The 25,798-nt window shown below is 40.6% G+C and overlaps 1 protein-coding gene across 1 annotated transcript in view; it reads left to right on the top strand.

Annotated features, from left to right (window-relative positions):
• Positions 1–25,798, top strand: part of LOC140491454 (apoptosis-inducing factor 3-like) — an 87,176-nt gene that overhangs the window by 43,121 nt on the left and 18,257 nt on the right. Inside the window, exons 9-16 of the mRNA XM_072589629.1 lie at positions 3,109–3,200; positions 3,688–3,818; positions 8,826–8,945; positions 9,285–9,340; positions 9,431–9,494; positions 9,609–9,685; positions 17,075–17,192; positions 18,400–18,498. Coding sequence (XP_072445730.1) covers positions 3,109–3,200; positions 3,688–3,818; positions 8,826–8,945; positions 9,285–9,340; positions 9,431–9,494; positions 9,609–9,685; positions 17,075–17,192; positions 18,400–18,498 — 757 coding nt within the window. The remainder of the gene's footprint in view (positions 1–3,108; positions 3,201–3,687; positions 3,819–8,825; positions 8,946–9,284; positions 9,341–9,430; positions 9,495–9,608; positions 9,686–17,074; positions 17,193–18,399; positions 18,499–25,798) is intronic.

Below are 25,798 nucleotides of genomic sequence, written 5' to 3'. Positions count from 1 at the left end.
GCTTATCAGTCTCCCATGGGGAACCTTGTCGAACACCTTACTGAAGTCCATATAGATCACATCTACTGCTCTGACCTCATCAATCTTCTTTGTTACCTCTTCAAAAAACTCAGTCAAGTTTGTGAGACATGATTTCCCACGCACAAAGCCATGTTGACTATCCCGAATCAGTCCTTGCCTTTCCAAATACATGTACATCCTGTCCCTCAGGATTCCCTCCAAAACCTGCCCACCACCGAGGTCAGGCTCACCGGTCTATAGTTCCCTGGCTTGTCTTTACCGCCCTTCTTAAACAGTGGCACCACGTTTGCCAACCTCCAGTCTTCCGGCACCTCACCTGTGACTATCGATGATACAAATATCTCAGCAAGAGGCCCAGCAATCACTTCTCTTGCTTCCCACAGAGTTCTCGGTTACACCCAATGAGGTCCTGGAGATTTATCCACCTTTAACCGTTTCAAGACATCCAGCACGTCCTCCTCTGTAATCTGGACATTTTGCAAGATGTCACCGTCTATTTCCCTACAGTCTATATCTTCCATATCCTTTTCCACAGTAAATACTGATGCAAAGTATTCATTTAGTATCTCCCCCATTTTCTGTGGCTCCACACAAAGGCCACCTTGCTGATCTTTGAGGGGCTCTATTCTCTCCCTAGTTACCCTTTTGTCCTTAATATATTTGTAAAAACCCTTTGGATTCTCCATAATTCTATTTGCCAATGCTATCTCATGTCCCTGTTTTGCCCTCCTGCTTTCCCTCTTAAGTATACTCCTACTTTCTTTATACTCTCAAGAAGTCACTCGATCTATCCTGTCTGTACCTGACATATGCTTCCTTCTTTTTCTTAACTCAATTTCTTTAGTCATCCAGCATTCCCTATACCTACCAGCCTTCCCTTTCACCCTGACAGGAATATACTTTCTCTGGATTCTTGTTGTCTCATTTCTGAAGGCTTCCTATTTTCCAGCCGTCTCTTTACCTGCGAACATCTGCCTCCAATCAGCTTTTGAAAGTTCTTGCCTAATACCGTCATAATTGGCGTTTCTCCAATTTAGAACTTCAACTTTTAGATCTGGTCTATCCTTTTCCCTCACTATTTTAAAACGAATAGAATTATGGTCGCTGGCCCCAAAGTGCTCCCCCACTGACCCCTCAGACACCTGCCCTGCCTTATTTCCCAAGAGTAGGTCAAGTTTTGCACCTTCTCTAGTAGGTACATCCACATCTTGCTGGTCAAGGCTTGAGTGAAAAACCAACCTTTTATTTCTTGATGTTTAGAATTCGGTTGTTATGTGTTGGCTGTGTTTTATCCACCTTGTTGAGAGGCTCAAAATTCAGCCCATAACTATTATTAAACGAAAGCTTTATTGTACTTCGTTTTTAAAAAACAACACTTTCAGCATGTCCATTAATTGTGATATGAAAACATACTTTTCCTTTCCAAAAATCTTTTTTTTAGATTACTTAGTGTGGAAACAGGCCCTTCAGCCCAACAAGTCCACACCGACCCGCCAAAGCGCAACCTACCCAGACCCATTGCCCTACATTTACCACTGCCCCTAACACTACGGGCAATTTCACATGGCCAATTCACCTAACCTGCACATTTTTGGACTGTGGGAGGAAACCAGAGCACCCAGAGGAAATCCACTGTACTTAGCTTAATTCCATGTTTCTTTCTTAAATTTCAATGATTGTGAAATAAAGATTAATTTCTAATCGTTATAAAAATCAGTGGCTTTTACCTCCTGGTTTCTTGTCTGTGTGCCTACTCTAATTTGATTGGCTGCTTACCTTACTTGATGACATCACTACTTTTGCAGACTACTTGGTTTATAACAGTTTCAAACTGATGTCTGCAAAGATGAATTCCACACCACAGAGATGTTTTGGATAACTTTCTTCAAGTTTCATGTTATATTATTAGCTTGATACTTGACTGCAATATCTAGGTCTCTACTAACTTAAAAACCACTTTAGCTGGACCCATAATGGGTTCAACACATGCAAGTTGAAATTGAAGTTGATTTGATTTCAATTTCAGTTTGCGTGTGTTGATTTGATTTATCCACTCTGAAGTACTTATAGCTTTCTTGTGAAGTAGCTTTTTGGTTGTGTGTTGAAAATATTTCAGGTGCAAGTAACAGCAAGTAAATTGTTAAATTTTGCTAAGTGAATTCTTAGGTGAGAACACATGCTTGCTTCATACCATCCTAGCAATTTTACATTGGGTTTATGTGGGTGGATCTTAAAATATTCTGCTGCTTCAGGATTCTTTGTTTTAGCTTTCCTGCTGAACTTTGACCCATTCTGTTCACATTGCTGAGTGAGAAACTAGCACTTAGCCATAGAGTCATAGAGATGTACAGCGTGGAAACAGACCCTTCTGTCCAACCTGTACATGCCAACCAGATATCCCAACCCAATCTCTTCCCACCTGCCAGCACCCAGCCCATAACATCCTAACTTTCATTTCATTGACCTAGCTTTCCAGAGTTGAAGACTAACAGATCAGACACCAGGAAGTCAATACTGCATCTTGAAGCACTGATTATTTTTATTAATTCCCTAAAATTAAATTGTACATACTGCAATCCAGTCTTTAGTATTTGATGAAACTATGTTCAGTCATGTAAGACAGCAATGGATCACCGAGGAGAAAGTGAGGACTGCAGATGCTGGAGATCAGAGCTGAAAATGTGTTGTTGGAAAAGCGCAGCAGGTCATGCAGCATCCAAGGAATAGGAGAATCGACGTTTTGGGCATAAGCCCTTCTTCAGGAATGAGGAAAGTGTATCTTAGCCTGCTGGACACACTTTCCTCATTCCTGAAGAAGGGCTTATGCCTGAAACGTCGATTCTCCTGTTCCTTGAATGCTACCTGACCTGCGCTTTTCCAGCAACACATTTTCAGCAATGGATCACACTAATATTGGTTTAATTACATTAATTCTTTGGCATTTACAGGACGTGTTAGTGCCATCAAGAAAGGAATTTTTCTGCTTACTTTAAATTTCTCTTAGTATTTTTATTCTAGGTCCAGAAGGTTTCTTTTAAGCAGGCTGCCTTTGGATTGAAATGTATTTTTCTGTTTTATTGTGTTTAGGCCACATCAGTGAACACAAAAAAAAGGAAAGTCAGTTTCAAAGATGGAACTAGCCAGCGATATGACAACTTGTTGCTTGCAACAGGCAGCATGTAAGTGACCGACTACCTTCAAATTAATCCCTTATTATGAGTAGCTGCTACTAGTCATCCCACATGCGTGGGTTGGCTTCCTCACAATCTGCTGAGACCTTTTTGATTTTATTTGATACTGGCCTCTGTGAGAGGTTTCCTGTATGAAGGGAACAAACTTACTATCTGGGCATATGACATACATGGAGGTGTTTAAACAAATAGGAGGATGTCAATAGCTGTATTTGTATAAGCCAAATTCAGAAGTCTTCCACATATTTAAATTATATAGGAAGATCATTTCAATTGCTTTAAACCTCGTCAACGAGATACTCACCACCATCAAAATGCATCACTATTTATATCTGAGTTCTTAGAAAGTCAGGATGGTTTGTGCCATAAACTTAATAATTCTGGCACAACGACTGATTAAAGCATTTAGCATGTTTGTATTTCTTTTGAGTTTCTGCGATATCCTGTTTATGGCATATTGTATTTTCAAATACAGACCTAGAATGCTCAGTTGTCTAGGAGCGGATCTAGAAAACATTTGTCTCTTGCGCAGCTTTGACGATGCGATCAGAATCAATAAACTTGCAACAGCAAAGGATATTGTTATCGTGGGATCCTCATTCATTGGTAATTTTTAACATTTTGTCTTGAGAAGCTTTGCTGACATTTTAGGTATCTATTATTTAATACAGTTGGAAATATTTTTGGGCATGTAATATAAATTAGTTTTGTATATTGTATTACCAACCATTGGTGGTTTGTCGTTAGGTGGAGTGTTACCATCAGTGCTTCTTTACTTGTTAAGCATAAGAGCCTGTTGAAATAACAATAGTAAAGGATAAATCACTATTGAAACTTAGTGAGAAGAAGCACTTGTTTTAGCAACAAAACATAACATGCCTTTTCATAATGAAGTTATTAATTCTCATTGCTTAAAAACTATATTAAGTCCATAGCATCTCAAGACGTTCTGTTTTCTTTAAGTTTTTAATTATTCTGCAATACTTAAGTATTTAAACGTTAAAGGTTGTAATCTTGCATTAAATCAATGCTGTTTTAATTCTCTTAAAGTTCCTTCAAACTTTTAAACTCTGTGTAATAGCAGTATTGGAGTATTTTCTTTGCCAGTAAGTTTTTAAACTCTGTTATGATTTTGTTGCTAATTTAAGATCAAGATGAGGAACAGTTTCTCCTGTCCAAGGTTTGAGAAGGTGAGAGGACAGAATCACAAAAGTTATCAAATCCCTACAGTGTGGAAGCAGGCCATTTGGCCCAACATGGCAAAAGTGAGGACTGCAGATGCTGGAAACCAGAGTTTTTAGATCAGAGTGGTGCTGGAAAAGCACAACAGGTCAGGCAGCATCCGAGAAGCAGGAAAATCGATGTTTTGGGCAAAAGCCCTTCATCTTGCTCTGCTTTTCCAGTGCCACTCTAATCGAAACATTTGGCACAACAAGTCCACATTGACCCTCCAAAGAGTAACCAACCCAGAGCCATTCTCCTACCCTATTATGTTAACCCTTACTAATGCACCTAACCCATACATCCCTGAAAACCATGGGCAACTTAGCAAAGCCAAGTCACCTAACCTGCACATCTTTAGATTGTGAGAGGAAACCGGAGCAACTGGAGAACACCCACACACACACAAGGAGAACACCCACACTGACAGTCACCCGAGGCTGGAATCAAACCCGGGTCCCTGGCACTGTGAAGCAGCAGTGCTAACCATTGAGTCACCGTGCTGCCTTGTGTATTTCAGGCTGAGAGAGAGGTTCTTGATCAGTTTGGGTTTTAAGGGTATGGGTAAAGAATAGGAAAATGGATGAGGAATATTGGATCAACCACAATCCTATTGAATGGCAGAGCAGGCTCAGGAAGCAGGAGACCTAGTCCAGTTCCTATTTCTTATGAGCTTAGGATCTGTGTGTATATTGGCCACAATTACTGATAAGGAAGGCCATTGAACCTATCAAAAATCAATCATTTAAAAGTTCCATTTTGTAACTTGTAATTCTTCCTTAAATGTTTCTGCTTCTGGTGCTCTACCTGAGAGATCAAAGCAAGATTAACTGTTATTTGTGAAGAGCTTGCTGTTATCCATTCTAAGTTTTTCTTAAAAGTTAGTTTGCCTTTTGTCATCCTGTTTACCATCTTGCCTGCTATGTGCAATGCTTCCACAGTTCCCTGTCTCAGTGACTCAACTGAGTGAAATGTGAACTGATAGGAGCTGTGTACAGTTGGTTCATGGCTTCCTTTGACTGTACACTCTCTATTTTTCCAATGACGCTGAACTTTCCATTAGCTTAGTTAATTAACAGACAAATTAAAGTTAGAATTAGGTTCCATCAGATATTTACCTACCTGATTTAAATAAAGCTGAAATACTGACATACATGTGCATCACAGTGCATTCTTAGTTCAAATAACTTGCAAATTAAATTAATTATTAAATAAATCTGTAAATAAAGGGAAATCAACATAATTTACATGGTGGGTTCAATTTCGACTTGTGTGTTAAGTGAGTGAGTGAGTAGCTTTGTTACAAGGTTACAGATCTGAAATACAAAGTAGATGATCTTTATTACATCAGAAATTAGAAATCGCAACCCAAAAATTGCTGTAACTTTAGTAAGTAATATTAGAGCTCCACTTCATCTGCACAAATGAGAAGGACAAGCTGAATGTAAAGGAAATTATACTTTTAGGATGAGCTAGTGATATTATGCAGCTTTTGTCTATTTCTCTGCCAATATTTTTTTTTTCTCTTGCTAACCCCTGTGTTAGTTGCTGCCCTCCCCCCCCCCCCCCCCCCCCCCACCCCCCACCCCGCACGCAGTATGTGATTTTACAGAGTCTTGGCTCTGAATTCAAGAGGCTGCAGCAGTGTACACAAATGACCTGAGTACACAGGCATGTTGGTGTCCTCTTCTCCAACAAAAAGGAGAAAATGTCTGGGCAATAAGTGATAGTGATCTGCAGTGACAATATGTGACTTCAATTTTTAACTCTGATGCCCATTACTCCTCATTATCTACTGATTCGCAACCTACAGGTTTGCATACTCACGAAACTGGCCTCAGACTCCAGTAGTTTTCTCATTAACCTGTTTGTGCAGTCCATCGTGGTATGTGAGAGAGTTTAATTAGAGCGGTATTTTTATTTTTTTGTTATCCTCAGGAGATCTGTGTCCCTATTTTCCACAGATAATGAGGAATTTGTGGACAGAAATGACACTAAACAAAAATAGCAATGCAAATTTGAAAAATAGTCTCTGAAGACTAAGTGATGATAAATCAATGTGCCATTATGTGTGGTAACTTCAAGCAAGGGCTTACTGTACTTTCTCTAACTCCTTCTGCAATTTCGGAGCTGCCTCTTTCAATCCATTGGTATCATCTTCCAGTTTAAATATTTTGCAATGTGGTCTGAACTAAAGTGAAGTTTAAACAATGAAAAGATTCAGATATCCAAGTGTAATCTGATGCTAATGATCTACGATTAGACAGTGAAGTTGCTTTCAGTTGACTGACTGACAGGATTGTTCTGATTTATATATTACCTTGTAGATGTGCACAGCAGACTTTTGGTAGTCAGTATCAATGCAACAATTACAATAAAAACTTTTGATAGGAAGTAATGTCTAGTTTAAAGTGTTTGCAAGGTAGTATCTGCTGTAAACTATTAATGACCGGTCAGCCATCTTACGGAGCTATGGATGAGTCCAGTCGTAGCAAAAGAATTTAATGAAGTCTTCTATTTGTCAATTTTGTTTTGTGCTCAGAAGCCAGCAGCCTATAAATTGGAACATTCAACACACACACTTTGTCTCAAGAGTTGCTAAGTCACTATATTAAATTCTGCCCCAGAACTGGTCAGGTGCCTGTGAAAAGGAGTTCAAAAGTTAGAGGTTTTTGGAAAAGCAGGGAGTTTGGGATACAGACAAAAAAGAAGCTGACATCCATTATTAACTGTACAACTGAGAAGGCAGCTGAACTATACAGAGAGAATGTAGAGCACTCAAGACTGGTTGGATGGCTTTATGCTGTTAGTAGTCAGGAAGAACTAGGAATTATAAGGCTGCTAAGTATTGGAGTCAGGACTCAGAAGAAATTCTGAGGAACTGAGAAAGTGCTAATGTTGCAGGGTCTATGCTCAGGAAACTGTGAAGGGGTCTGAAAAAGCGTGGGAGTATTAATAACTCTGTGCAGCCAAGAGAGTGGGTTGAAAATCATACTTGCTTCATGCAACCGAGCAAGATTGGCGCTCTGGGGAAAACCCTGGATAGTTTTAGCCCAGTGAAGCTAGCTGTCAGTGAAAAGCTGGCGTTTTGCTTGTGAATGAGTACTCCAGTGTAGTTTCTGACTCTAGGAGCACATAGACATAGAGCAGGAGGTGATCAATCAAAATGAAAGCAGTCATTATGTCGTCTTTGATGGTGTGTCTCTTGAGAGAGTTTGATTTGAATTAAGTTGAATTTATTGTCACGTGTACCGAGGCATAGTGAAAAGCTTTGTCTTGCGAGCAATACAGGCAAATCATATAGTTAAATATCAATGTTTAAAGATCAAATCAGAAAATGTGAAGAATTGTGATCCCTTGCAAAGTTTAATGAGATCTTAGAACCCACCATGTCATTCACATTTTGGGTAAGGTGGGGATTGTTGCTAAGGAAGTTGAGGGATTTGGTTTGATCGCATTTACTGTTGTGCGCTATGGAATGTTCAATTATTGTCTATTACCCATGTCCACATGTTAATTTGAGGTATTAAACTGTACGTTCTATGTGTGGTATAGATTGCATTACTACTTTAATGTTGTATTGTAAAGTTTATTTTACTATGGAATTTTGTAACTTTTATTTTCTTAATAACTTCCCTTAGATCTCACACTTTGTCTACTTCAAGAATAATAGTTGTTGGTCCCTAGCAAGATGGTAACAAATTTGGTAGTTTCATACAGATTTGTAACATTATCTTGAACCATCTATTAAAATGGGTAAAGATTTACATTTATACAGTACATTTTATACCTACCTCAAAGGATGGACAAATCCTTGATTTATGTCTCATTTGAAAGTCAAGACCTCTGAGAATGCAATACTTCCTCGAGTCATTTTAGATTCTGCACAAATCCGAATCCAAACCCTCTGACGAAAAGGCAAGTTTGCCTCAACTGAGCAATAACTGGCACACTGCCTCATAAAATGAAGTCAAGCAAACTTTTATTTCATTCATTTAGGAGATGTGGTCATCACTGGCCAGGTCACCATTTAATATACATTCCTCATTGCCCAGAGGGCAGTCCATAATCAACCATTTTGCTGTTGGTCTGCAGTCACATGTAGACCAGAATTGGTAAGGTTGGCAGTTTCCTTTCCTAAAGGACATTAGTGAAGCAGATGGATTTTTCCTGACAATCAACAACCATTTCATGATCATCATTAGACTCTTTTTAATTCCAAATTTATATTCATTTCAAATTCCATTGTCTAGATAGTGGAATTTGCCATGGCTTGATTTGAACACTTCTCCTGAATATTAGCTGAGTTTCTGGATTAATGGTGAAGCAATAATATCACTAGGTCATTGCCTCCCCAATATTTTGTGTAATAACTTTTCCCTTGTGTTCCAGGAATGGAGATAGCTGCCTATCTGGTTGAGAAAGCCAGTTCTGTCTCAGTGGTTGGAAATTCTGAGGTCCCGTATCAACACATACTGGGGACAGAAGTCGGCAAAGTTATAATGAAGTTAAGTTGAAATTCAAATATCTGAAATGCAAAAGATTTAAACATTATCAATAACATAGCTAGCAGCAGCAAGTGGATTAGACAAAATTTTGAAAGTAAATTGCTAATTTGTATTTTCTACTTTCTTTTTCCAACTTATCATAATTTGAGTCAAACCTTTTGGGGCATGTTTTATTGCTCCTCAGGAAGATGGTTTATAGCTGCTCCAGTTATCCTCCACTTTTAGAATAAACCTGTACAGTTTCCAGTACTATGTTTAGTTCAAGAGAATAAAGTAAAACATGGAAGTTTAACTTGGTGTTCTAAGTTTAAATGTGTAAAATTACAGGTGTTTGAACTGGAAGATGTGAAGTTTTATATGTCAGATCATGTGATTGAGCTAAGGGGAGAGGATGGATTGGTAAGCCCATTAAATGTTTAGTTATTTAAGTTTACAATTATTTTTGTGTGTTCTTTCAATATCTGTAACTTATTTTCCACATGTTTGCAGGTGAAAGACGTTGTGCTGGCCAGTGGAAAGGTTCTTCCAGCAGATCTCTGTGTGGTGGGAATTGGTACAAACTTTTCTTCTAAGAGGATGTTTGATTAGAACTTTTTGACTTTTCTGATTGCTAGTGTTTTCAATTTCTTTTCTATTTTGCTTGCATTACTTGTTACCTTGTGACAAGGAGTGAGACCTGCGACCCATTACCTTCATGGAAGTCCGATCAAGACAGATCCAAAGGGAACAATTATTGTTGATGAGGTGCAGATTTTGTTGTCTTAAATACCAATTAACATTTTTCATCAGTTCTCTTTAAAGACAGTACACCTTTTTGTGTGAAATAATTATATGTCACTTTTTCACATGCCTTCCTTCCCCCATAAAGATTTATTCACTGTTTTTATTATTCCTGTCTTCCCTCTGCACGTGGATAAAAGTGAGTGTCAATTTCTAGGGTAATTTCCAGGGTTTGTTCCCAATGCAACCAACATGAAAAGAATCTAGTACATGTAGAAACTACTTCCTGGAAGGCAGGAGGTATTTGATATACTTGCAAGCCTGCAGAGAGATGTCTATTTTGCGGGGTGATGAAGCAGTATAGGCTAGTGAAGATGGAGTGGGTGAATGTGATTTAATACAGCCAAGAAAGCATGTGGCAGATTTTTTGGATACATTGGAGTTTCTGAAGGGTGAAGGATAAGATGTCAGTGCAAAGATATTGGAATAGTTGAGGGTAGAAGACGTTTAAATGCTTGGTAGGATGAAAACTGGTAGTGTTAAAGATATGGAAGTAATTAATCTTGGTGATGGACAGGGTATATGGTTTAGAGCTCTTCCAGATATTGAATATTATCAATGATCTAGTTCAATGTGAGAAAATGCACAGGGAAGAGGAATGGAATGGAATCAATAGCCAGACAGCAGAGTCAAATGAGGCAAGGTAATGGCTTTACTTATCAGACTATTGAATTGAAGAAGTTTGTGTGTATTCAAGACCTTTATTAGGTAAGTAATCTGACATTGTGGAAGTAGTTGAGGGTGGTTTATGTAGTATAAAAGGTTAATGTGAACTTGTAAGTCAGATGCTTTACATCATTGTGAAGTGATGCAAGTGGGCGGCACGGTGGCACAGCAGTTAGCACTGCTGCCTCACAGCGCAGGAGACCCGGGTTCAATTCCCGCCTCAGGCGACTGACTGTGTGGAGTTTGCACGTTCTTCCCGTGTCTGCGTGGGTTTCCTCCGGGTGCTCCGGTTTCCTTCCACAGTCCAAAAGATGTGCAGGTTAGGTGAATTGGCCATGCTAAATTGCCCGTAGTGTTAGGTAAGGGGTAGATGTAGATGTAGATGTAGGGGTATGGGTGGGTTACGCTTCAGCGGGGCGGTGTGGACTTGTTGGGCCGAAGGGCCTGTTTCCACACTGTAAAGTAATCTGATCTAATCTCTTAACTGCCAAGTAATGATTCTCTTTTGCAGCTTTGTGGCAAAAGTGAAGTTATAGAAAAGTATGGGTCTTCCATAAAAATTATAAAGTTCTTAATTTGAGTAAGGATAAAGAATTTAAGGGTATGAAACAAGAACTTTCAAAAGTTGATTGGAGTAGACTGTTTGCAGGTATAGGGACAACTGACCAATTGGGAGGCTTTCAAAAGTGTGATAATGAGTGTTCAGAGGCATTATGTTCCTGTTAGTGAAAGGCAAAGCTCGTAAGATCAGGGAACAACTGATAAATACAGGTATGAGGTTCTAGTCAAGAATTTAAAAAGAATCATATAGACTAAATCTCTTCAAGAGTATAAGAAGTGTAGGGACATTCTTAAGGAAATCAGGAAGGCAAAGAGGGGAAATGAGAGAGCCTTGGCAGATAAGGTTAAAGACAATCCAAAAGGATTCTACAAATACATTAAGCATAAAGGAGCAACTAGAGAAAGAGTAGGACCCCTTAAAGGTCAACAAAGTTGTCTTTGATGGGAGAGATATTAAATGAATATGTTGCATCAGTTTTTACTGTTGAGAAAGAAATGGAGGCTAGAGAATTCAGAGAAATAAATATTGATGTTTTGAAAACATTACAGAAGAGGAACTGCTGGAGATCTTTACTAAACATAAATGTAGATAAATTTGCAAGATTGATCAAGTATATCCGAGGACATGGTGGGAAGTTAGGGAGAAATTGTGGCGCCGCTTACAATTTGCTTATTTCAAAAATGCAATGTGAGGTAATGCATTTTGGTAATACAAACAAAGACAAGACTTCTAGAATGAATGGCAGAGTCCTGGGTAATGTTGTAAAACAGCAAGAGGTTCAGGTACATAATTCTTTGAAATTTGTGTCAGGGGTGGACAAGGTAGTTAAGAAGGCATTTAGCACACTTGCTTTCATTGCTTAGACCTTTTGAGTGTAGGAGTTGAGACATTACATTGAGGTTGTACAGGACATTAGTAAGGCCTCCTTTGGAGTATTCTGTGCAGTTCTTGTAGCCCTGTTATAGGAAGGATATTACTGAACTGGAGAGGGTTCAGAAAAGATTTACCAGGATATTGTTGGAAATGGAGGGTTTGAATTATAAAGAAAGACTGGGACATTTTTCACTGGAGATTTATTGAGGTTTATAGAATCATGAGGAGCATAGGTAAGGTGAATGATGAGAGTCTTTCCCTTAGGGTGGGGAGTTCAAAACCTGAGGACATTTTTAAGGTGAGACGAGAAAGATGAGGGACAACTTTTTTACACAGAGTGGCTTGTATGTGGAATGAACTGCTAGAAAATGTCATGGATGCAGGTACAGTAACAATGTTTAAAAGACATTTGGATAAATTCATGACGAGGAAAGGTTTGGAGGGATGAGGGCCAAGTGAGGCAGGTGGGACTAGTTTAGTTTGGGATCATTGTCGGTGTAGACTGGTTGGACAGAAGAGTCTGTTTCCATGCAGTATGGATCTATGACTCTTACAACATCTGTTAACCTCTCCTGGATGCAACCACAGCATTGTTTAGAGTATGGGACATGTTTGATCTAATCCTGTGGCTGAAGATGCCATCAACAAGAGGCTGCATATAAATCAATAATTGAATAGGGCACGGAATCGATCATTGGGATCTATAGCAAAGTCAATGTGGGACAGAGAGAAACTATGATCAAAGGTGTACTAGTTGGAATAAATCAATGCATGAGTTGTCCCTTGGCTTAGGGTGATTCTGGAGCAAGGTATTAGGATGACTAGACAGTTTTTTCTCAGGGAATTGAGGGTGGTATGGAGTGGGCCAGAAAGTGGAGGTGAGGCAGAAGATCAGTCATAATCGGATTGAATGGACGAGCAGGTCCAAGCACCTGTAGTTGCTCTTATTTCATGTGTCCTTGTAAGCAACAATTCCAGGTGCTGCCAGAATTTCCAGGAACATGAGGAGAGTTAAGAAACATGATTCCAGTTACAAAGTATGTAATTAGCTAGTTTGATAAGAGGTTTTTGTGCTTTGTAATGAAATAAAGCTGGACAGCCAGAGTTTGAGATACTTGGCATTGGTGTTGGAAGGTGAGACTTTTACAAACGTTAGAAAGGTAAGAGCAGTTAGATCAGGGAAGACCATTACACCAGTCAAGACTGTCTTTTATAAAAAGGAATCATGGCAATATTTTTAAAGTCAGAAGGATGATGTGTGAAGCAAGGGAACAATTTAAAATTGAAAGAAAAATAATTAACTGGAAATGAGGGGGCCAGGGAATGAGGATTACAAAATTTTGGAGAAGTGAGAAAAAAAGCATTCCAAAGGACGTGGGCACAGAGTTGGGGCAGAGGTCATATGAGAGATTAGGGGCTGTATGTTGTGGTTGGAGGTGATTAGGAAATGGTGAAGAAGCTGAGGAGGCAACTGTGTAGCTGGCTTATCTTTTGTAAAGGAACTCACAGACTCCTCGTATCATGTTTTCATATGAAAATAAATAGAATACAGGAAAAAAGTCTAAGGAGGTGGCTAACCCTTTAGAAAAAGGGCTTGGGATAATGCTAGAACAGTCGATGGTTTTGGTTGGGAGGGTGGAAGCTTGACATGACTAAGAAAGTGAGGACTGCAGATGTTGGCAATTACAGTCGAAGAGTATGGTGCTGGAAAAGCACAGCCGGTCAGGCAGCATCTGAGGAGCAGGATAGTCAACATTTCGAGTGTAAACTGTTTGTCAGAAATGACAGCGTGGACCAAGGGGCTGAGAGATCAATGAGAGGGGGTGGAGCTGGTGGGGAAGGTAGATGGGAATGCGATAGGTAGATGAAGGTGGGTGTCGAGAGTAGGGTGCTGTAAAAGCACAGCAGGTCAGGAAGCATCCGAGGAGCAGGGCAATCGATATTTTGGGCAAAAGCCCTTCATCAGGAAAGTGGGAGGTGATGGTGATAGGTCAGAGAGGAGGGTGGAACGGCTAGGTGGGAAGGGAGATGGACAGGTAGGACAGTTCAAGAGGGAGGTGCTGAGTTCGAGGGATTTGATCTGGGATAAGGTGGGGCAGGGGAAATGAGGAAACTGGTGAAATCCACATTGATCCCAGGTGGTGTAACTCCCTGTCCCACTCCACCAAGGACATGCAAGTCCTGTGCTTCATCTACCACCAAACTCTAGCCACCCAACACCTGGAGGAAGAATGACTCATCTTCCGCCTTGGGACCTTCCAATCACAAGGGAGTTCACCAGTTTCCTCATTTCCCCTTATCCCAGATCTGGCTACCTTTTACCCACCCCTCCCATTTATCTCTGTCCCTTGGGGCCATCTCCTCATTCCTGATGAAGAACTTATGCTCGAAGCTTCGACTCTTTTGCTCCTCAGATGCTGCCTGACCAGCTGTGCTTTTCCAGCACCACACTCTTCAATTCAACATGACTATCCCAGCTCTGAGAATCGATGTGACCAATTGTGTGTTTTGAATGTAAAACTTGTATTTCGTGGGCTTAAGAGGTATGGACTGTATCTTGGAAGTGATTGATTTCATATGAATACAGACATGTAAGATAGATAAGGGAACAACTAAATTTATAGAAAAGCTAGACTTCTGTCACCATTCCAGGCATAAATCTCTGCTCAACAAAATTCACTAACAAATAAATTTATAGCTCTGTCAGTTATGAATAACTGAGGTATAAAGTTGGGAGGAATGACCAAAATGAGTTAGTTAAGAATCAAGGAATGTTTTGTGAGAACTGGGAAAGAGGTTTCCTGAGACCCGGGTTAGGGCATAATAGAGGATTGTTGATGAAAGTAAACAGAGATAAATGGTCAGAGATATCTTTGACAGTAATGAAATTCGGAAAGGCTGTGAAAAATGATAACAAAGGAGGTGTTCAGCAACATAAAAATGTATGAAAATAAAAGGTGAGGTTGACAGAGGAAAAGAGAAGAGTGAAATTGAGGAATGGTAAAAAGAAGAGCACTGGGTGGTCAGAAAAATAAATGAGGGACTGAAGGAAGACTGAATGATGCTAGAGCAAGTATTGGAAATAATAGTGAAGAGAGCGATGTCAGCAAGGGCCAAGGCCAATTTGTGCTATGATTTTAATGTAAGAAACCACCACGAAATTATGAAATGTAAGGATCCTACTTGAAAAATAATCAATGCTGTGAATGGAAATGCAGATTAAAGGGGTGAATGCTGATTTGGTAGAAGCTGCACCAGCAACAATGAAGAGAGTGAAAATAGACTGGGACAGTAGCTTGAAGAACTAATCCCCGACGAGCATTCCAGTCAAGATCTTTACCACGTATAGGATTGCTGTTTTGAAAGGTCCGTCAACATAATGGCATGATGGATCTGATGAAAAATGGACTTCATGGAAATGTTGCAGAGCAGGGATTCATGTCTGGAATAATGACACATCAAATTAGGCTGCGAGTAAGAGGTCAGAAAGGCTTAACACTGAAAAAACTAAGAGAGAGGAAGAGAAATAAGAAAAGTTCAAAACAGGAGAGGAATACTGGCCATTGGTCAGTCAAGCTGCACACACAAGATGGTTATTGTGCCTGAGGTTAAGTTGATTTACAATCTAATGGCATGTTCTGTGTCCTCTATTTTAATTTTTAAAATTCATCTCTTGGAAGCTAATGTTCTCAGTTTCGTAGCAGCTATGGTAAGTCAGGATAAATTCAGTAATATCATTGAGGATCCACATTCAAAGATTTTTTTTAAAAGATAAGGCTAAAGAACAAAGTTTAGGAGTTCTGAATTTACCCTGGAATGTAATTCTAATTTTCTGGAGCTTGCTGTTTCAATTATACATGAAGTTTGATTTTTTTTTTAAGGGCATTGACCAGACAAAACCTTCCAAATTTTATATTCTTTGTTAACTTAATTATTTTGCAAATGTGGTTGTATTTATTCCAATAGTTTAGTAAGTCCCTGTTCTGCAGACCTGTATTTGCAGCTGTTTTGTTGTAATACATGCTTGCTGCAATCCATCACTGCTGCTGGAAATGCTGGTTCAACAATAATTGAAGTCATTAATTTCTTCAGTCCTAAGCATTGCGCTTTAGAAAGATATGTAGTTATTAAAGAATAGATTCAAGGCTGAATAACTTCAGTAATATGGATTGCTTTCTTTGGAGAAGAAAAGTTCAGAAGAGATTTGATGGAAGTGTGAAGGATCATGAAGGTCTAAATAGCATAGATATGGAGAAGCTGTTCTTGTTGGTGATAGAATCGAAAGTCGGGGCATGCTGATTTAAAATTAATTCTCTAAGTAGCATTAGCAAGATGAGTAAAAATGGATAATTATTTGTAGAGAAAGACTGTTGGGCTCTGGAGGAATGGTAGAGGAGTGAGACTAGAATAGAACTAGGTTAATTGCTGTTGCAGAGTGTGGTACAGACATGATGGATTGAACAGCCGCCTTCTGACTGTAACACCTCATTGATTCTATAAAGCCATTTCTGTTTGATCTTGCCTAGTGGACTAAGTCATCTTAACAACTACACTTGGGCGGCATGGTGGCTCAGTGGTTAGCACTGTTACCTCACAGCACCAGGGTCCCGGGTCAATTCCAACCTTGGGTGATTGTCTGTGTGGAGTTTGCACGTTCTCCCCATGTCTGTGTGGGTTTCCTCCGGATGCTGTGGTTTCCTCCCACAGTCCAAAGATGTGCAGGTTAGGTGAATTGGCCATGCTTAAATTGTCAATTAGGTGCATTAGTCAGAGGGAAAAGGGGTTTGGGTGGGTTACTCTTCAGAGGGTCAGTGTGGACCTGTTGGGTTGAAGGGCCTGTACTGTAGGGAATCTAATCAAAGAAAAATCTTTTAACTCACCATTCTTGATTGTGCATGTTTTCAATGTCACCACCACTTATAAATAAATGAAAGACTTTGTGTTAAAATTACAATGCTTCTAATGGTAACAAATCTGAACATGGAAACATTCACCAGATCAACCTTTAATGCAACACAGTGTTACCAGTGATACAGTTTTCAAAAAAGTAAGAGAAAAGAATTGATCAATTCATGGTCTGCTGTATCTGGGTCTGAAGAATTTAGACTGTGTTCCAAAAAAGACAGTTAAATATGACTGGAACAAAAGTTGAATTAAATGGAATATTATGGCAGAATTCAGAAAATGATGTGATTTAGATTTCATTAAGAATTTGATTATTCTCATTTTTGATGTTTGATGCTTTGTTTCAGTACATGCAAACCAATGTTGAAAGAATATATGCAGCTGGAGATATTACTTCATTTCCTCTACCACTGTGCAGTAACGAGAATGTTAGCATCAGTCACTGGCAAATAGCTCATAAACAAGGTAAGGGGAATATGATTTTATAAACTGCAAAGTGAAATGAAGATTTCTCTTTAATTATTTTAATTACTAATTCCTAGCCACAGTCAGAGGCCACTTAATCAAGTTTTGTATTGAGAAAATCTTGCACTCTGTAGATAAATAAATAAGCTTAGTTATAGGATAGGTCACACTGTAGGCTCAAAATATGTTTGCCCAGTTTTAACCCAATTCTTGTTAGGCAGACTAACCCATGAAACTCTCCAAAATTCAACACGAACTGATGCTATGATTTGAGGAGTTGGAGCTGTACAGAGATGAAGCTGCCAAACAAATAACCAATATTGTCCTACCCCATCTTGCAGATCCACAGTAGTGAGATTTTATAAGACCTCTGTAAGGTTGTTGGTTAGAATAAGTGTGAATATTTCCCATTGTGTTGCATATATGCAACTTCTTTAACACTCGTTCAGAGGAAGGCCAAACAGGACAGTATTTCTTTGCTCCCTATAACATAAAAGATATACATTTTTGTTTCAACTTCTAAACTACCAGTGTGGTTTCAGAGGTATTTTTCCATGGGAGGAGGATGTGGTCTTCAACTTATGTTGAATCTTTGGGAAAACGTTACTGAGGTTGGTTGCAATGTCAGAATTGCTTGCACAATTTCAGAACATATGTCACAGAAATTGTGACATATACCCTTAGCTCCTCTCCACTATTTTTCCTTCCCGACATTCCTTAAAACTTACCTCTTTGGTCAAGCGCTTGGTCATCTCATCTAATGCCCAGGATTTAATTTTCACCTTGTAGAACCCTTGGAGCTTTATTGACTGTAGCCACTGCTCCTAGTAACACTGCCAGTAATGGAAAGTTGTCAATGTCTGATTAGCTGGAATTTCTAACCTTTGGTTCTTTGTGTTTGAACCCTGACACCAGCCAATTAAGAATCTGAGTGCACTTATTGTGTTGGTCCTTCTGTACAGAAGCAGTGCAGGGCTCCTAATTGTCCACCATCCAATGGTCACTCAAATTCTCCTGCTTCCAGTGCCTATGGGATGGAAGGTTGCTGTGCTGGACCTAACTTCTGGCAGTATCTCCTGTGAAGTACCTTTTGAGCATTTTAATAATTTAAAAGTGTGATAAATTTATATGTGGTTACTTAAATAGAACTGTATGGTATTGTCCTTTAAACTGCATTGTCATTTAAGACCTATTTGTTTTTTTTTAGGTTACATTGCTGCACTCAACATGCAAAAGAAAAAGATTGCTATTGATACTGTACCATTCTTCTGGACATTTTTCTTTGGGAAGAGCCTTCGATATGCAGGTAACAGTAATATCACTCTTGCAGGCCATCCAAAAGAGGCTTGGTCAGACTGTTCTGTACAGAACAGTATGTTGGTGTGGAAATAATTATCATTCACAGTAGTGCAACACACCAGGAGCACTGCAAGAGATCTCTTTTACTCATGGAGTCTCGACAGTGCAGAAGGAGACCATTTGGGCCATCGTGTCTGCACCAACTGTTTGAAGAGCATCTCACCCAGATAAGTCCTCTACTGTATCGCCATATTTACCACGGCTAATCCACCTAGCCTCCACATCCTTGAACACTATAGACAGTTCTTAGTTTTAAGCATGGCCCATTCACCTAACCTGCATATCTTTGGACTCTGTGAGGAAACTGGAACACCCAGCAGAAGCCTATGCAGTCACAGGGAGAACATGGCAAGCACCACATTGACAGTCATCCAAGGCTAGAATCAAAATCGGGTCCCTGGCTCTGAGAGACAGCAGTGCTAACCATTGAGTTACCATGCTGCCCATTCATTCCCATTTCTAATCTCATCAAAGAATTAATCTAAGCTTGGTAGTTAATTGTCAGTACTCACCTAATTGATGCATTCTCCATAACAATGCTTCTATTAATCAAAGTTCACTTGCCAATCAATCAGCACTTTTTTCACTCGTAGTATAAAATATTGTTTTCTTTTTATTGGCATTCTTGCAAATGTCATAATGAGTGTAAGACCACAAAAACTTCAACAAAATGTGTGCTTTTTCACAGTACTTATGATCAAATTTTCATAACATGAAAGAAGTCAGAATGCCCCACGAATAATAATAGCCTGCAAACACGTAAATATGTTGATTGAAAGCCAAAATGCAGCATATAATTTAAAACAAGAAACTGTAATCTAGTTGTACCAAAACACACAAATATTTGTTTGGTTACAACTGGATTATCAATTCTTGTTTTGAACCACGTGCTGCATTTTGGCTTTTAATCAGATAGTGTCCTGCGTGCATTGTTTGCCCCCTCCCTTGATGGAAATATAATCAACCTTCCCAGGAGAAACTCATTACAGTACCTAAATATTGATAAACATAGAACTCTCTCTATCCCTTTGGCCTAGCAGATTATCTTTTAAGAACATAAACGCTTAGAGATTTAGGTGATATTTTCTCTATCTACACACTTTTGTTCAGATCAATAGGTTTAAGCAATAAACCAGGGAGTCAGACAGAGCTCAAAGCACAATATAAACAGATGTAATCCTGGACTATATGTCCCTTCTTACAGACCAAATAGTTTGAGGCTACCTTTCCAGTGAGTCTTGCGCTGCATTGCTTGAGTCAAAACAGACCCTGACTCTTGGCCGACAGTGCAAGTTTAGCATCAGTGCAAAGCAGAAATTGCTAAGTACTTTTGTGATATGAGGATATATTTACAGATTTCAGTGAAGAAATCCATTAGTCCAAGTGAACTAAGAATGAGTTACGATTAACCGAATAGTTATGTGGTTGGCTTTGGTTCCATGAAGTAGTATTCGAAGCACTGCTGATTTTAGCTTCCCTCAACTTTTTATACTTAACTAACTTTTTTTCTGGGAGGGTAAAGTGAGGAGAACACAGAAAAGATTTTGGAGTGGATCACAAGCCGCAAGTGTAGTTTAATGGAAAGCAAAGTGGAATCTTTTTTAAAAAATGAGAATGAGACTCTTATCAAACTGGAAAACAGAACATAGGCAATCAGCAGTGCAGATTTAAAGGAAGCAAGATAGATAAGATGATCTAAAAAGACAGAAGATGCAATGCAGCTATTTAAGAATTTAGATGACATCACTCTCTAATTCATTACCGTCAGTCATTTGTACAAACTGACTGAGTATCGTGTTTAGGAATAGGCCCACTGTACCCTAGATTACATTGCCTTTTATGGTAGTGGGACTTCAAATCCCTATTGTGTGGTAATTTCATTATTGCACTCCTTTCTTCTTTACTCCCAGCTAATGTTGTTTGAGGCAGACAAAGGGTATGTTTTCAGGGCTAGAGTTTCCTGAAAGAGGTTGCTAGCCTGTTGTTGGAAGCATTACAGCTTGAGGGGCGCCACCCCATAAGAATGGTGGTCAAGGAGACTCCTCCTATCTTAATACCTGCCGTAGGTTTATCAGAAGGATTTGCAGGTCGATAATCAACCTGTTTTGTGTAATTTTCAATTAACCTTCCATGGTCATCAAGTCCGGGAGTAGTACTTGAACTCAGAACTTCTGAGGCAGGGATGTCACTCACTGCACCACATGGCTTTCTCATAGGAACATAGAGACATAGGAAAAGGAGTAGGCTATTCAGGCCTGTGAGTCTGATCAGCCATTCACTGAGATCCAACTTCACATACCTGCCTTTGGTCCATATCCCTCAATACCTTTTTTGTTTAACAAAACTTTATCTATCTCAGATTTAAAATTAACAACTGATCTAGTATCAACTGCCATTTGTGGTTGAGAGTTCCAAAGCTCTACCGCCGTCTGTATGAGACGTCCTTCATCACATATCTCCTGAATGGTTTGGTCCTAATTTTTCGACTATTCCCCCAAGTCCTGGACTCTGTAACCAGTGGAAATAGTTTATCTTTACCCTGTCTGCTCCTGTTAAAATCTTAAAAACTTTGATCAGATCACTCCTTAACTCTAAGTTCCAGAGAAAACAGGCCTAATTTGTATAATCTATTATCATAACATAACCCCCTGCAGACCAGGTATAATTTGTGTAAACTTAAGTTTACTCCCTTCGGGGCCAGTCTACCCTTCCTAAGTTGCGGCGTCCAGATCTGCTCACTGTACTGCAAGTGGGGTCTAACCAGGGCTTTGTATAACTGCAGCATAATTTCTGTTTCCTTGTACTCCAGTCCTGTAGATGTAAAGGCCAGTAATCCGTTGGCCTTCTCAATTATCTTCTGCACCTGTTTGTGGTGTTTTAAAGATCTATGCACTTGAACCCCAAGTCTCTTTGGGCATCCATTGTATTTAACTTCATACCATCTAGAAAGTACGGGAATCTACTCTTTATCATTCCAAAATGGATAACCTCACATTTGCTTCCATTAAAGTCATCTGCCAGAGTTTCACCCATTCAACTAATCTATCAATGTTCCTTTGTTAGCTACACTGTCTGCAGTGACACCTAATAATGTGTCATCAACAAATTTGGGTGTATGACTTTCTATGCCTTTATCCAAGTTGTTAGTAAATAATTTGATTAACTAATACAGTTCCTTCTGGACACCACTGGTCATATCCTGCTATTCTGAGTACCTACTCATTTAGCCTTACTTTCTGTTACGTGCCACTTAACCGATTTCCCAGCCATGTTATTAACTTGGTGTCAAAACTGTGGACTGGAGGTAAGTATATCTTACATCGACATTTCTTAATTCAAGCTGATTTTGGATAGTTTGAACTCTAAATAAGACTGATTTTGAATCCTTAAGCAACTCTATTTCCTAATGAAGGGAAAATATAGAGTAACAATTGTGATTAGAATCTTTTGTCAATTGTATATCAACTGTAGTTAATAATCATATGGAGGGAATTAGTTACGAATTCATTTGATCACATATGAAGACAAAGTTTCTGATACTACGGATATGATTGAGATAGGGAGTGTAAGTTTGTATTGGTTCACTGTGTAATAAGGCTAGGACTGGATATGGATTGTTCAGTGTCATCCTTCAGCAATTCTATTTCCAGAGTAGAACATCTTCAATTCAAACAATGCAAATTATATTTGTGTAATGCTAGAATATGAACTGTACCTCAGAGCTCACATTTTGCTCTGCGAATTTAAGAAAGGCGATGCTGCATCATGTTGTTACAAAGAAAATTTTCTACATTGATTTCTGGAATGAGAAAGTTGAGTAAATTTGTGCTATATTCCTTGGAGTTTAAAAGAATGAGAGGTAATTGAATTAAAAATATAAAATTTTGGTTCTGGAGGGGAGGCGATGGCCGAGTGATGATATTGCTAGATTATTAATCCGGGGATCCAGATAATGTGTTGGGGACCTGAGTTTGAATTTTGCCACAATAAATTGTGGGAATTGAGCTTGAATAAAACAAAATCTGGAATTAAGAGTCTAACACTGACCATGAAACCATTGCCGATTGTTGGGGAAAACCTATTCAGTTCTCGAATGTCCTTGAGGGAAGGAAATCAGCCATCCCTGGCTTTCATGTCAATCCAGATCCACAGCAACGTAGTTAACTCTTAACACAGAGTTGGGCAATAAATGCTGGCCTAGCCATTAACAGCTACACTTTGTGAATGAATTAAAAAAAAACAGCTTGATATGGTAGACAATTGAAAAGGTTGTTTCCTTGGCTGAGAAATCCAGAAAATGGTGCAGGCCTCAGAATACGTGGTTGGTAATTTAAAACTTGGATAAGGAGATGTTTTTTCACTCAAGTTTAGTGAATATTTGGAATTGTCAATTTTGTGAATTGTTGGAATTGTCTACCCACGTGTATTTTTTTACATTCTGTTGCATTGGATAGATTTGGAATCATAGAATCCCTGCAGTGTGGAAAGAAGCCATTTGGCCCATCAAGTCTGTTCCAACCTTCTGAAGAGAATCCCACCCAGTCTCCAGCACCCCATCCCATGTCCGTAACCCCACAATTACCATTGCTATTCCACCTAGTCACACATCCCTGGACACTACACAACAATTCAGCATGGCCAATCCATCTAACCTGCACACCTTTGGACTGTGAGAAGAAACCGGAGCATCCAACGGAAACCAACACAGGCACAGGGAGAATGTGCAAACACCATCCAGTCATCCAAGGCTGGAATCAAACAGAGACCTCCTGGGGCTATGACGCAGCAGTACTAACCACTGAGCCACTGTGTTAAGGCTAGAGTAGAAAAAGTTTTGATCTCAGGGAGCCAAGGGATATGGAAAACATGGTGCTGAGCTTCAGCAGAAAATCAGCCATGATCGTACTGAATGTTGAAACAGCCTCAAGGGGTTTACTTCAGCTCCAATTCCTTATGTTCTTAAGCTTCTGCAGGTTAGTGGGCCATCTGCATGGCTTAAACAAAATAATCTTCCCACAGTCTGCTGTTGTTTCAGTCCACATTGGTTATCAGCCTCCTTTTGGTATCTCTTCAGATTTAAAACACTGTCCATCTTTCACTCAGTCATGATAGATAGATTAAAATGAACAAGGTAAAAACAATGACTGCAGATGCTGAAAACCAAATACTGGATTAGTGGTGCTGGAAGAGCACAGCAGTTCAGGCAGCATCCAACGAGCAGCAAAATCGGCGCTTCGGGCAAAAGCTCTTCATCAGGAATAAAGGTAGTGAGCCTGAAGCATGGAGAGAGAAGCTAGAGGAGGGTGGGGGTGGGGAGAGAGTAGCATAGAGTACAATGGGTGAGTGGGGGAGGAGATGAAGGTGATAGGTCAAGGAGGAGAGGGTGGAGTGGATAGGTGGAAAAGAAGATAGGCAGGTAGGACAAGTCAAGGAGACAGTGCTGAGCTGGAAGTTTGAAACTAGGATGAGGTGGGGGAAGGGGAAATGAGGAAGCTGTTGAAGTCCACATTGATGCCCTGGGGTTGAAGTGTTCCGAGGCGGAAGATGAGGCGTTCTTCCTCCAGGCGTCTGGTGGTGAGGGAGCAGCGGTGAAGGAGGCCCAGGACCTCCATGTCCTCAGCAGAGCGGGAGGGGGAGTTGAAATGTTGGGCCACGGGGCGGTGTGGTTGATTGGTGCGGGTGTCTCGGAGATGTTCCCTAAAGCGCTCTGCTAGGAGGCGCCCAGTCTTCCCAATGTAGAGGAGGCCACATCGGGAGCAACGGATACAATAAATGATATTAGTGGATGTGCAGGTAAAACTTTGAATGTGGAAGGCTCCTTTAGGGCCTTGGATAGAGGTGAGGGAGGAGGTGTGGGCACAGGTTTTACAGTTCCTGCGGTGGCAGGGGAAAGTGCCAGAATGGGAGGGTGGGTCGTATGGGGGTGTGGACCTGACCAGGTAGTCACGGAGGAAACGGTCTTTGCGGAAGGTGGAAAGGGGTGGGGAGGGAAATATATCCCTGGTGGTGGGGTCTTTTTGGAGGTGGCGGAAATGTCGGCGGATGATTTGGTTAATGCGAAGGTTGGTAGGGTGGAAGGTGAGCACTAGGGGCGTTCTGTCCTTGTTACGATTGGAGGGGTGGGGTCTGAGGGCGGAGGTGCAGGATGTGGACGAGATGCGTTGGAGGGCATCTTTAACCACGTGGGAAGGGAAATTGCGGTCTCTAAAGAAGGAGGCCATCTGGTGTGTTCTATGGTGGAACTGGTCCTCCTGGGAGCAGATACGGTGGAGGCGGAGAAATTGGGAATACGGGATGGCATTTTTACAAGAGATAGGGTGGGAAGAGGTGTAATCCAGGTAGCTATGGGAGTCAGTGGGTTTGTAAAAAAATGTCAGTGTCAAGTCGGTCGTCACTAATGGAGATGGAGAGGTCCAGGAAGGGGAGCGAGGTGTCCGAGATGGTCCAGGTAAATTTAAGGTCAGGGTGGAATGTGTTGGTGAAGTTGATGAATTGCTCAACCTCCTCGCGGGAGCACGAGGTGGCGCCAATGCAGTCAGCAATGTAGCGGAGGAAGAGGTGGGGAGTGGTGCCGGTGTAATTACGGAAGATCAACTGTTCTCCATAGCCAACAAAGAGACAGGCATAGCTGGGGCCCATACATGTGCCCATGGCTACCCCTTTGGTCTGGAGGAAGTGGGAGGATTCAAAGGAGAAATTGTTAAGGGTGAGGACCAGTTCGGCCAAACGAATGAGAGTGTCGGTGGAAGGGTACTGTTGGGGACGTCTGGAGAGGAAAAAACGGAGGGCTTGGAGGCCCTGGTCATGGTGGATGGAGGTGTAGAGGGATTGGATATCCATGGTGAAGATGAGGCATTGGGGGCCAGGGAAACTGAAGTCTTGGAGGAGGTGGAGGGCGTGGGTGGTGTCTCGAACGTATGTGGGGAGTTCCTGGACTAGGGGGGATAGGACAGTGTCCAGGTAGGTAGAGATGATTTCAGTGGGGCAGGAGCATGCTGAGACAATGGGTCGGCCAGGATGGTCAGGCTTGTGGATCTTGGGAAGGAGGTAGAACTGGGCAGTGCGGGGTTCCCGGACTATGAGGTTGGAAGCTGTGGGTGGGAGATCTCCTGAGGTGATGAGGTTCTGTATGGTCTGGGAGATGATGGTTTGGTGAAGGGGGGTGGGGTCATGGTCGAGGGAGCAGTAGGAAGAGGTGTCCTCGAGTTGGCGTTTGGCTTCAGCGGTGTAGAGGTCAGTGCGCCAGA

Source organism: Chiloscyllium punctatum, chromosome 19 (assembly GCF_047496795.1).
Source record: "Chiloscyllium punctatum isolate Juve2018m chromosome 19, sChiPun1.3, whole genome shotgun sequence".
NCBI lineage: Eukaryota > Metazoa > Chordata > Chondrichthyes > Orectolobiformes > Hemiscylliidae > Chiloscyllium > Chiloscyllium punctatum.
The sequence above is the reverse complement of the archived record's forward strand: the minus strand, read 5'-3'. Positions and strand labels throughout refer to the sequence as shown.